The sequence below is a fragment of the Patagioenas fasciata genome, chromosome 16 (assembly GCF_037038585.1).
Source record: "Patagioenas fasciata isolate bPatFas1 chromosome 16, bPatFas1.hap1, whole genome shotgun sequence".
Lineage (NCBI taxonomy): Eukaryota > Metazoa > Chordata > Aves > Columbiformes > Columbidae > Patagioenas > Patagioenas fasciata.
Window position 1 is genome coordinate 13,991,842 of NC_092535.1, and position 13,480 is coordinate 14,005,321.

General features: G+C 39.9%; 1 protein-coding gene across 1 annotated transcript; it reads left to right on the forward strand.

The window, feature by feature from the left end:
* Positions 1–885: 885 nt before the first annotated feature.
* ZNF831 (zinc finger protein 831) lies at positions 886–13,202 on the forward strand. The gene is made up of 6 exons (XM_065849900.2): positions 886–1,021; positions 3,303–7,581; positions 8,425–8,567; positions 10,185–10,354; positions 11,035–11,186; positions 11,463–13,202. The coding sequence occupies exons 2-6, from the start codon at positions 3,307–3,309 to the stop codon at positions 12,315–12,317; spliced, it is 5,595 nt and encodes a 1,864-aa protein (XP_065705972.2). The 5' UTR covers positions 886–1,021; positions 3,303–3,306; the 3' UTR covers positions 12,318–13,202.
* Positions 13,203–13,480: the final 278 nt, after the last annotated feature.

Sequence of the window (13,480 nt, forward strand, 5' to 3'; positions counted from 1 at the left end):
ACTAGAAGAGCGAGCTTCCACCGATGTGGATATTGGACAATCATATTATTACAGTTCCACCACGACCCAATTTATAAGATACAGGCCACAGCAATCTGAATTGGGCAAATGCTCAGTGCAGTAAAAGCTGCCTCTTCCAAAATACAGTGTTCCTAAGCAATTTTTACAGGCCAGACATGCTGATTTTGTAACATTACAGGGAATGCATATTCCAGTTTGGATTCACTGAGTGTAATGGCAGTGGAGGAAGGAGCCGTTCCAGTCCATGTTTGGAAGAGGAGTTTGCATGGAGAGCAGGTGTCTCCTCACAGGACACCTTGGCTGCTTTATCTGAGGACTCTTCAAGGAAATCAACCCACAAGCAAAATCTAAATTCTTAAAATCATCTTTTCACTTCTCTTGACTATCCCCTATCCTGTTTTCCCCCCGGCTTTTCACAAATTTTAGGCAGGTTTCTTGAGCATGACCTAAACACTTGTAACGTTCTTTAGGGATTTTCCCTCCTGGTTACTGCTCCCTGCCCTCCTGCCGGGCACCACGAGCAGGAGCTGGTGGGTGAGTTTAGCATTTCATATGTAGCAAGTGTCTTCTCTCCACCATAGTTTTGTTTTCCAACATATTTAAAAAGAGATCTTTACTGTAAAGTTATAAGGAAATTACCTTTAGGGGTATGAAGAAAAAAATTCTCCCATTACGTCAGTGTATTTCACTGAATAATACAATTGAATGCCAAGTACAAAATGTCTACATTTTGAAGACAGCTGATTCTGTTCATAGATTCTTACATGAATAATGATAAAGGCTACAAAGAGATTGAAATGCTACTTCATTTTCTTCTGGTTCATCTCTTCCTGTTTTCTGAAGGTTGTTACTGTGACACCCATGTGAAAAAAAAAAGAAAAGAAAAAAACAACTTCCTACTTCTAATCTGTTTCAAGTCTTTGTCCTCGTTTCTCTCTGCTTGCATCACATATTGACAGAAATGAGACTTCTTTTGCTGAAATGCCTGGCTTGATAAAAGGTAAGCGAGCTAAAATTATTTGCAGACTAAAGAGGATTTGTATGCTCTCTGCTATTACATTTAAGGTTGGGATCACCAAAAGCTTTTTAAAAAGGCAAAGACTCCTAGTATAATGTAGCACATTATGTATGATCAGGATGTTGAAAAGCTGCTTCTGTGTGGTTACAAAAATAAACTAACTCTGTCATGTCTACAGATTATAGCTGTAGACCAAGCCAGGGCACTGAGCACTGCATCTGCTTTGAGACAATGACGCTCCTCTCAATGGGGTGTCAAAAATATCTAAGTGCAGGAAATAAGTAGCTATATGTTTATTTAATGAATGCAGTTGACAGAGCCGTTACTTGTGCCATGCAGAAGACAAAAATACTTTGGTTGTATAATCTAAGATTATTATAACAGTGCTGATAAAATGAAGTAATTTTTATAAAATATATTAAATATATCCAAATACTTTATACTTATATACAGAATAAAACAGTTTCTGCTATGCTGATTTATTGCCTGAAACTACTCCACTTTTTGGCTTTTCAGTGTTCTGCAGATCAACGTATGGTGTGTACCTAAAGGTATCATTCAAACTAGGAACAAAATAATGATATTTAAATGAAATTTTATGGACCAGTTTTGATAGCTTAAGAAACTAATTTAGAAAATTGTGGACTGGCCAAGTTCTACTTCTAGTTTTGTTTATAGGAATTTTTTCTTTATCTAATTAGGATCAAGCTTTTATGCCTGTAGTTTGATGCCACAAGTTACAACCTGACCTCAGAACATCAGGTAGATGCTCAGCAGCAGAGCCTGGGCGACAATCAGCAGAGGAAGTTGTTCTACTTTAGGCGAGGACTACCCAGAATTAGCCTTGGGGTAGAATTAGTTTGAGAGAAGCTATTTTTGTCAATGTACAAAGAAATATAGTGGATTTTTAAAATATATTAACGACAGATATGAAAAGTGTGATTGTATTTGCTGCAGTAGAATACAAGCCACAGAAGTTTCACTTAGGAAGAAAATATCTTTAGTTTGCTGTGAAAAGCAGCAAACTACCACAGCTGGTAGAAATGCATTATTAAACTCTTAAAAGTAATGAGATTGTGTATCACCATTTAGTTTAATTGTTTACCATTAGTTAATACTTTAACTTTTCTGCAATCAGTTATTTTCTTTGTAGAACTTTACAGAGCACTGAAAAAATTCTCGGAGTTACACTGTATTTTGGGCCCCAGAAACTTAACAGAATAAGCGAAATTACACAGAAATTCTAGTACTTTGGAACTACAGGGTTCATATTAAAACCATCTGTGCACCAAAAGTCCTCCTGACCTAGAGGCTGGCCTTGGAGGGCTCATCGGCCACACGTGTGCATGAGGATATTCCAAAAGAGAACATAGTCTGTGATGCTGGAGCAGGTTTTTCAGGGTGGAAATGTAAATTCTGCATTTCCACACTTCTCTCCAGGGGATGCAGGGAGTGCAGATACTAGCAATCGTTTTGTCTGATGTGGTGCTTGTTAGATGTTCTAGCTACGTGGTGTGCAGGCTTCACTTTTCTTCTTTGAGTCTTGTCTCTACAGCATATTCTCTTCCCTCAACTCTATTTTCATAGCTTTGTGAAAACTACTGCTTGCTTGGTTTATGAGTATCATTGGTTCATGTGTTATCACTTGCTGCTGTTTAAATTGCTATAGATAAAGGTGACTGTATAGCTAAAGAACCATCTTGACAGGACTTGAAATGTCTCTAACCTCACTTTGCAAATTAGGGAAATCCACTGTTATCCTGTACTGTTAACCACACTGCCAAATATGGATAGTAACTTAATGCCTTTAACAAGCCATAGTCTCTTAGCATTCTTTCATCAATATAGTCAATACCTACATTACAAAGCCACTTAAGTGATTGTTCCACGTAGAAATCTCTGAAGTGGACACGAAAAGTCCATGCTTGATAACTGAATAAGGAGAAGAGGCAAACTCTAAAACATTGCTGTGCGCAGATCACTTCATTTTACAGGTTGTTTTCTGGGATTTTTATTACACTAGAATTTTTGGGGTGAAGAAGTGCAATGTTCAGTGTTCTTTACACTGTACCAGACTTGAATTCCTAGCTAAGAAATGAAAGATGAATCAATGTTATTGGGAAATGAAGTAATTATTGTCTGTATAATGCCTGTATATAAGATTTGTGACATTCTTAATTGCTAGCTTTTGCAGTCCAGCAGTTGAAAGTGTTTATTTTACTATCTGAGGATTTCTACTTGTTTTGTTTCTCCTCCCTTGCAGATCCATGAGCATATGGAGTATAACCCTTGAAATGGAGGCCCAGCAGCAGCCGGGTTCTACAGCTGCACCAGCAGATCAGCCAGTTCCAGCCTCTTCTCTTCAGCCTGCGCAGGGATCTCCAGATCTCAGCCAGGGCAGCGTGGTTCCTCAACGGGAACAAGCCCTGTCCCAGCCTCTGTATCTCAAAGCCCTCACCATCCCGCTGTATCGGCCCGTCCAGGCAGGATGCTTCCAGCCAAACAGTCAGCTGGTGACTGCCAGGAGCTGTGTAAATCTGGACAGCAGCAACATACCCCTGATCCTGAACCCGCTTGTTCCTTCAGAAGGCACCGATCAGTCCCAGTCAGTTTTTCAGAAACAACTTGGGCAAACTCTGACATTGAACATAGTGAGCACTTTACCAGTTTTATCATCACCAAATTCTTGTGTGAATGCATCTATTGGAAGCCCAGGAAAATCAAAAAAAGCTGGGAAATATATTTGCAAACACTGTGGGCGAGATTGTTTGAAGCCAAGTGTCCTTGAGAAACATATTCGCTCTCACACAGGAGAGAGGCCCTTTCCATGTACCACTTGTGGCATTGCATTTAAAACTCAAAGCAATTTATATAAACACAGAAGAACTCAAACGCATGTCAACAATACCAGACTGCCCTCAGCCTCTGACAGCGGTGGCATATTAGAGCAAAATGAGAAATCAACAGAGAGTGTCACCTCACATCAAGGCAGCAAACTACTTAGTAGCACCTGTGAAGACAAGCAGATACAGATGAAACTAAGGAGTTCAGAGACCAGTGCTGTAACAGACACTGAGAAACTTCTTAATGACCTTTCACTGCCAGCAACCAGCAATTCATCATTTGCTTCAGAAAACCAAGAAACAACAAGTCAGTCGTTGAGTTCCGAAGCTAATCAGGGCGTTCCTGAAAGAGAACCTCAAAGTTTATCATCTCCAGGTGCTTTGCCAAGTGGTCAGTGCCAGAGAAAGAAGATACAGGAGCAAAGAACTCCAACTGCCAGTAAGCATATTCAGTTGCAAAGGCAGCAAGCAACCTCTTCAGAAAAGCAGTGGGATTACAAGCCGTTTGACTGCAAGCTAAAGAAGTGTGAGAGCACTGACTCAGGGTATCTGTCACGCTCTGATAGCACAGAACAACAGATGGCATCATCCAGCCCGCTGCACAGTCTCTATGAGCACAGCACGGAACTGGAAAACGAAACTGCCCTCAGCAGCTCCAGGTGTCCCTCCGGAAGCAGTGCAAAGCTAGATGCAGCTGAGAAAGCTACAGCCTTGATGCTAGAGAAAAAGAGGCTGGAGGAGCACATTTCAAATCTTATTTCTCATAACAAAAGTGTGGTGGATGATACCCACTTAGACAACGTTAGGCCCAGAAAAACTGTCCTTTCTAAACAGGGAAGCATTGATCTGCCAATGCCTTACACATACAAAGACTCCTTTCATTTTGACATCAGAACTTGTGATGTAAATAGGAAAAAGAATCTTTCCCTTTGTTCAGCGAAATCTACCTTTGCACCCCTAGAAAAATGTAAGCCAATGTTTTTTCATTCAGTCCCCACCCAGTTCTCCACAACGATAGACACTGTGCCTGTGACACGAAGCAACTCTTTGCCGTTTGTGGAGGGCGCAAGAATGGCCCATGACAAAGCAGGTTTCTCCAAACCGCTTTCTCTTACTAAGCAATCTGCAAACACAGGCACTGCTGGTTTGCTGCCTGGCAACAATCTTGCTGCAAGTTCAGTGGATTTTCCTAATAGCCATCCCAGAGCTCTAGTCAGACAAACAGCAGTGGATGATTTGCCACTAAGTAATGTGGCTGATCATCCTTCTCTGTCAGAAGAGTTGCAAGGGAGTAAAAAGCTTGGGGCTGGAGAAGTAATCAGTGCTAAAAATAAGAAACACAATCAAAGGAAGTTAAAGATGTTCTCGCAAGAAAAATGGCAGATGTATGGAGATGAAACATTTAAGAAAATCTACCAGAAAATGAAAAGCAGTCAGAATGCCAAGAAAATTAAACAAAGGGGGAATAAGATTCCAGATATTACAAGCTTCACTCCAGATTCGAAGGAGTCAGTCAGCAGTACTGAAATTACTGAGGAAAGCGATGGCAGGAGCTCTGTAAGTGACAGTCTTTCCTCCCTTGTGGCAACAGGTTTAAACACTGGGAAATCAGAAACCTGTACTAATGGAAATAATTTTCTGCAGAGTGTGTCCTCCGAGGAAACCACAGACAGTTTAACCTGTGTAATGCAGCCATCATGTTCAGTAAATGCTGGTGCACATACTGTAACCAGCAACACTTCCCCAGAGCCCAGTGGCAGTGACACAGATAAATCCACAGCTGGCAGCAGCACATTACGAGCTCCAAGCAGTTGTGAGCTCAGGCTTCAAAATACTTGGTGTCAGCTGAACACTAACAGAAGGAATGACGCCTGCTTGCCAGTACAGAGTAGAAAATGGGAAAACCCGAGCCCTGGGAAAGAATCCAGTACATTTGAATCAGGCTGTAAAAGCACTTCAAACAATTATGGAAACCAGAGCAGGAACAAGGAATCTGGCCAGCATGCCCTGACACCCTCCTGGGTCCATTGCAACAACAGAGAAGTGGCAGGGAAATCCCAGAATTTACCATCAGAAAGAAAAAAGCTGAAATTTGAAGTGGAGAAGACACAAAACATTAGTTCAAATTCCTGTCCTAGTCCCAGCAGTGAAAGCAGTGCCATGAATGAAGCAGAGAGAGCCTATTGCACTGTCACTCGGGGTCTTTCCACAGCCCTGGTGAAATTCTCCAGTGAAGCAGAGGAGCAAAAATTAAGCACAGGAAATAATGAATCCACTGGAAGTACTGAGAATGTGGAATACATGAAAACAATCAAACTCCCCGCAAAAGATCTTGATTGTAGTGATGTCAACCTGCTTTCCCATTCAGCAGGTATCTCAAAAGCTTCATTTGTGGGATTTTTAGGGCCTGAATTAAGGGGAAGCGATTGCAATTCTTTTGCCTTGCACAATGCAACAGATAAAGATGTCAAAACATGTCTTGTGAAAACTGGAGCAAAAGTACCACTTTCCAGTGACAATGCTGCTGACGTGTCTTCTAAAATTCATGATCTGCAATCTGGTCATTTAGCTCCAGTCCCACAACAAAATGCCTTTTCTCCAAAGTATATCCTTAAGTTGCCACAAGACAAGGGAGCCTCAGATTGGTCGCTTTTGCTTAGATCAGAAGAGAAGATTCCACCGTGCACACCTGTGACAGACACCTTGGCCAACCCCCCCTGCTCCTCCCACAGCGGATCACCCAGTTCTCATTCTGATGATGTGGTTTGGTCTCCTTTAAAATCGGAAGTGAGACAAAAGGTCAGCAAAGGAGAGCTAGGACGGAATGTACACACAAACTGGAAAACTCCAGTATTTTGTTCACCAGTCAGTTCAGAAAACACAAATACCTTAGCCGCAGCAGATAACACCTTTTATAACCAAAACTTCAGGCAGCAGGATGCTGTAAGAGATGCTTGGAAGAACAAACAGAACAAAAATAAATTAAATTATCAGAGGCAAACAGAAGAGAAGTGGATGAGCATCGCTACTTGCTCTACGCAGACCCCGAAGAAGAAAATATGCTTTACTTCTATGTATCCAAGTGGTTTTTTCATATCAGCTGACATCAAGGAAGAGAGGAAGGTTTTGCATTATCTTTCCTCAGGCAGCGACTCTTTGATAACGACATCAGCTTCCAGCAAGGGTGCAGAGCCAGGGACGGGACGGGACAGAGCTGGAGGGCTGTGCGTCCTAAAGAACGCGTTGCCAACACTGCAGGATACGCAGCATTCTCGGAGCTCGACAGACAGCCCCACTTCATTTTGCCGTTCTTTTGGTGCATGTTATTGCCACGCTCTCACCACTCACTGTAAAGAATTCCCCATACTACCCCACAGTAATCTGACTTGCTACTCTAGACATTTATCAGTATCAAGCACAAAGAGCACCTTCCCGTCACTGAATGCTGAACCCCGCTTGACGTGGTGTTGTTTAACAAGAAGCCTTCCCCTGCCTGCGGAGCAGAGGGGAAATGCAGACTCCGCTTATTCCTCCATGCACACCTGTGACAAGGAGTCCAGCAATGAATGCGCACTGTTAAAATATGATCTCTCTATTTTCAAAATGAAAAATATTAGCAAGACTGTGGCATATGGCTTAACAAACAGGAGCCTAAGAACATGGGTTTCATCCTTTTCTAAAGGACAACAGATGCAGGAGGTAATATATTAATAATCCTATTTCTTTCTCAAGGACGTGTAACTGACTGAACCCCCCTCTGAGTAGAAGAATAAAATAATTATCAGAAGTATATTTATGGACAATTACAGGCATTTGTCAATACAGAATGTACAATTTATGTTTTTATAAAGTAAATTACAGATTCATTTGATGAATGAAAAATACAGACTTTTGTGTGAATATATAAGTATCTTTCACTTGAGAATTTCACTAGGAGTGCTGTCTAGTGAGAAGAGCGTATTTCTATTTATTGATTTTTCCACTTCTATTTTAAATTCTTCTGTAATAGCATATGTATTTCACTGTTTTACTTTTAAGTGAATATTTGAATTACAGTAGGAATTAAGTAGACCATTAATGTCAAGCCTTTATTAGACTTGGAGACACCTGGAGCCAAAGACAGACTGTGCACTAGATCTCCCATCACCTAGATACACTGGAATGGCAACAAAACCACATTGCATTAATACCCCGTGGAGCGTTTAAGGCTTGAAAACTTTTCTTTTTTAGCTAAGTGAAGACTGACTAGTCTGTCTGTACAGATCCTGAACAGCTCGGCAAGACTAAGCTTACTTTTTATATAGGAAGAAGAATACAAAAGAACATACACTAATTCTACCCAGATTCTCAAAAGCAGCGAGTTGTTTTATTTTATAGAAGTAGATGGACAGAGTGATTAGAAAAAAACAACACACCAGTTCTAGGAAAAAATCAGAGTTGTGCTGTTCAGTGCTATTTAAAAAGAGCATAGATTTCCAGTCTCTCAGTCAATGTAATGCACAATTTTAATGTACTTCATTTTTTTTTTAATGTTCTCAACAGTTAAGCTCAGCAGCTCCTGGTGGTGCTATCAAAAATATTTCAGAGCAAAAGAAGAGAACAGTCGTTTGCAAAAAGGAAAAACTCTTAACAAATAAACTCAAGAGGAGCCACAAACAGAAAAAGATTAAAGTCACCCCCAAATGGTAAGGAATATGGCTTTCAGCTTCCCCAGATGCAGACGTAGTTTCGCTAAAATGAGTGTAAAAAGTACACAGAAAATAAAAAGTAATCCCCCAAATTCAACCTTGTCAAAAGTGGGGGGAAAAGTAAATCAGAAAGAGCTATTCCCACATGGCAGCAGTTCCACAAGGGTGAACTATAAAAAAATACCAACATGTTGTTTGCTATCAGGAACAGACTGTTCTAAGGAAAACAGACATAGAGCAAAGAAAGATGATGACTGGTCGATTGTCTCCTGCTACGCTTTAGGAATGATTCTTATCTGTCAAAACTGTCAGCGTTTGCTTACGTTTGAAGGGAACTAAAACATAATACTTCAGTTTTTAATCCTGTTACAGCCAAAAAACATTGGTGAGACCCTTTTGTCCTCAGAAGATCTATATCATGAATTTGTATTCACAAGATAATGCAGAAGAATAAATATCAGGTTCTAACACAAACTAACAAAACCATCTGTAGTTAAAAGGATTATTCAGTTTAAATAAAAAGCAGGAAGAATTTGGGTATAAAGCTATCAAAGGCACATCGTATTAATCAGCCCAGTTTCTCTGTATTTCATGGAAGATTTAGCCTCCGGTCTTTCAAGAGTGTGGGGCAGCAGAATGTCTGATTAATTGCTTCAATAAGAACCACATATTGTGTGCATATATCCCTCTGATTTTATTTCATGATCAAAAACAGACAGAGTGACTCCCTTGTGGACGAACCAGTGCCAGTAACTTAATCACCGTGTCTGGTTTGGCAAACAGCACTGCAGTGTTGAGGGAGCATAAGGACAAAAATAGAAGACTTGGGTCTATGTTATCGAGTCGAGTGACATTCTCCTAGGACTTCTTTATTTTTATTTTTTTCTCTGTGTGTGTGTTTTTATTTTGTTTTGTTTTGTTTTCCTGCTGGTCTCAGAATGTATTTATTTGGCTATATCAAATAAGTACAGGCACTCAGTTAAGTACAGGGTCCTGAAAGCTCAGGTCATACCTATTAGTGGCTAAACTGTTAACCATGCAATGTAACGTGTTTTTCTAATACCCCAAACACATGAATAAGCACGTCCTTTTAGGTTGGCTTATTACTCTGTGTACAGTGACTGATTCTACCGATGCAGGAATGGGACTTTCAGTCTCGATCATTAGGAGTTTCTGAAAAATCTAACTAGAGTAAGAAACAAAGCAGAGCTGGGTTATTCAGCGTGAGTTTTCGAAATAACTGAAATACTTTTGTTGTTCATTGGTGATGATGAACAGGTAGTGCAAAAGAAGTGAAAATAAAAAAGCCAACAACTCTGCAGTCTCAGGTGACTGCCCTGCAATTCCAGTCTTTATCAAGTCTACTGTTTAAAAATTCCTTTTCTCTTAGCAAGCCAAAGATTTAGTGAATCCTACCGAGGAACAAACTGATAAAATAATTGTGGGTCTCTTGCCTAAAATCTTGATTTTTTTTGAGTCAACATATACAAACATCTTCACAGTAGTAAATTGCCGTTAGACTTAAGTTTTCCTGATGATGTGGTACTGTTCTACTCTGGCTGCTTTTAAATTGCACATATATTTTGTACCCTTCCGATGCCTCTGGCAATGCAGGTACAGAGGGAGGCACGTACAGGGATACGCTCAGCTCAAAATTAACCGACTAAGCAAGCGGCACTGTTTTCCAAATAGGACACTGGATGCTTTGAAAAAGGGCTATTCATCACAACCCTGTGCATTTAATAAGTATAAGAAGTGCCATTCTCCTCAATCAAAGGTACAAGGTAAGTATTCTGAATATTTTTTAATGTATTGAATGTTCATTTTTTCAGAGAATGAACGTTAGCAGTATCTCTGACGTGCACCTGTTCCATGTGGAACTGCAAAAACACTTTTGTCCTTCAGTACGTGCTGCAAGCAAAAATACAAACATCTCTCGTTTTCAGAACTGAACACACAATGATTTTCATGCACATACTTACATATATGAATTTGACAATTAGGAGGGCATTTAAAAATAATTCAGTCTAACATTTTACTAGAAGCCTAAGCAGATTTAAGATGGAGTGTTTTCAGTTTCTGAGACAAGACTGTTTGCAGTGTGAAATGAATGTGGCGTGTTGACCTACTTTCATGTTTCAGTGACCACCCCTCATTTAATTAGAAGCATCAATGTAAATGATGTTTATACCACAACCGTCTTGGAAGCAGGGACAATACCTTGTGTTTGTTCGGAGCAGATATCAGTAGCTATTACTTTGCATAACAGTAATGGCCAATAAAAAAAACAAACAAACCAAACACATAGACAGTAAATAAGAAATTATATCATGCTTAGAATAAACGTTTACAGAAAACAGTAAAAATGTAGAAGTGAGTTCAGTGGTATGATGATGAGTAATTTAGTAAGTTCTAGCATGTGAGGGAATAAAAATCAAAAGTTTCTTCAACCTCTTTTCAATAGAAAATTACCTACACCAGCAAAAGGACACATCTTGTTCCACCTCAGACAAGCCACTTTGCAGAAGGAAAAAAGAAGGAAAGAATAACTCAGGAATATTTTCCCATACTGAAAATCTAAACCACGTTAAGCAAAAAACCAAAATGGATAAAAAAGTAAGTATTGTACCTTAATTCTGTATTACTTTTTATTAAAAGATATTGGTAATTGAAACTTGAGTTATATTCAGCTGTTTTAAAGTTCAAGTTGTGGCTACTTTTTATCACGAATTGAGTTTTAAAATGTGTTAAAGGTATTTTGGGGGTTAAAATATAGTGAAGTAAATGTTTTCTAAATAACAACTTAGTTATCATTGCACTTTTTTGAAAGATGGAATTGCTCTGGATTGAAACTTTTAACTGTATTTTTCCCCCCCCAACTGATTTCTACAGGACGTTTCTGAGCAAACCAGGGAACACACAAGAACAAACTTCTCGTTTCAGAACATTACAGCTCCTCTGGAAATACCTACGACAGCTCATTCCTTTCCATCCACAGTGAATCCCACCACTCAGCAAGGCAGCAGTGATGTGGAAATCTGCTGCTTAGTGACACAACCACTTGTGCATCCGCGATCAGCCCCGGGGGAGCCAGAGCCACATGTTCACAGTGACTCGATGGCACCTTCTTGTTGGCCTTGCCCTTCTAATTTTACAAATCCAGGCACAGGTGATCACCTTGACAGCACAAACTCAGAGACTATGGATCCCGCTTCCTCACATCTAGAAGCAAGCCAGGAAAACATACTACACGTAGAGTCAGAGAGTCAAAGATTTGGTGCACTGGACCCAGAGATCCAGGCCTCAGGAACGGAGAAACCTCCAACGGAAGAGAACACATATTCATCTCCAAAAGAAAGCTCAACTGCCAGTTCCCAGCCTGGGTGTTCACATTTATTAGAATCAAAAGCAGAGTCTCTTCCTGAGTCAGTCACAAGAGCTAAATCACCCAGTGCAGAATACACAGAGCGGGCAAACTTTTCTCAAAAAATCCTTGACCTTCACGCAGGTGCAGACAAGAACGGAGCCCACCTGCAGTCACACGGCTCTGCAAGGCCACACGGAACAGCTGCTGCTACCTTTACAAAGCCCCAAATTACTCTCAGGTCCCCCGAGTTCCAGACTTACTCTGCAACACCTTCCAAGACCTACAAAAAGAGAGGTTTAGAGATGATGAGGAAGCAAACCAGAGTTGAGTATGATGACACTAGCAGTGATGATGAAGATAGGCTTGTTATAGAAATATAGCAGATAGGCTGCTAACAAGATGCTTGTACGATGGCCCATTACAGAAGGAAACACCACAGATGTTTCACCTGTATTTCCAAAGCACCTTAAAAACCAGGAAAGCCATTCCTCTGTGCAGTTCTCTTCTGAAGACGCTCCTTTATTTCAAGGACTCAAACTTTTCTAAAAAAATAGGCTTATTTGAAGCAAAGAGGGACCTGCCATCACACATTTAAGTGCAAGTGGTAAACTTTTATTTATGAGGGGTTTCCAGCATTGTTAACATTCTTCAGTCTTACAGAATTCCCACAAGTGCTGCTGCCACTGGTCATGTTACTAAAAGCTGCAGTGTATTTATTTACTACTAACAGTACTATAGCAGCAGCTTCCTCAGTATATGAGCCAAGATCTCCAGGACAGGTATGGATGCATTCTCTTCTATATACTCCTCTTTTCTGGCAGACACTTCCATCTGTCCCGGGAGCGATACACTGGCATTAAGGGGAAGGTCTGTTCCCTGCGTACCTGTGATATCGGAGGAGTCTGAAAAATGCTGATCTTTTTCCATGTTGCACAAATGTCAATGCTTCTTTGTGACAAATGACACAGGCGTGCTTTGCTTTGTGATTTGTGCCTTTTATGCCAAGATCTCAAATATTCTTGATTTCTAGTTGGAGAATATGGGTGTTAGCTATTGATATTTCCTTGTGGTGAAATTTCTGATGAGGATTTTCTCATTATATCCATCACATTGTGCTCCAACCGATATAATCTCGAATGTTTCAGTTTTATTGTTATCTTAAATTTAACTGCAATTATGCTATTTTATTGAGAGTAAAGAAGCTATATGGCATAGCTTGTTTTTTTTTTTTTTAATCAAAAACGTTTTGTGCTATGAACCCTAAAATTTACTGGTTTCTATGTGAATAAATTATTAGATATTTCAATTTGACCAAATGTATTCAACTTGTGTGATTAAAATGATAAACGTTAAAAAGATTCCACTTCTACATTATAGTCAGACTCTATACTTAAACTCCTACCATTCTTATATTGTGAATAGGGTTTATGGATTAACCTACATGGGATATTCAGAATTGCTTTTCCTTTAATCACACACAGGTAAGCTTATAGAGATCTTATTCACAAAGAGGTCTAGTATACTGTGCAGGAAAATAAATGTA

What these genes read in the sequence shown, in the direction of transcription:
- ZNF831 (XM_065849900.2), top strand. Translation starts at nt 3,307, where the DNA reads ATGAGCATATGGAGTATAACCCTTGAAATGGAGGCCCAGCAGCAGCCG. An exon ending in AAGGACAACAGATGCAGGAG is followed by an intron (nt 7,582 to 8,424) that starts GTAATATATTAA and finishes TGTTCTCAACAG; the next exon opens with TTAAGCTCAGCAGCTCCTGG. An exon ending in ATTAAAGTCACCCCCAAATG is followed by an intron (nt 8,568 to 10,184) that starts GTAAGGAATATG and finishes CTGGCAATGCAG; the next exon opens with GTACAGAGGGAGGCACGTAC.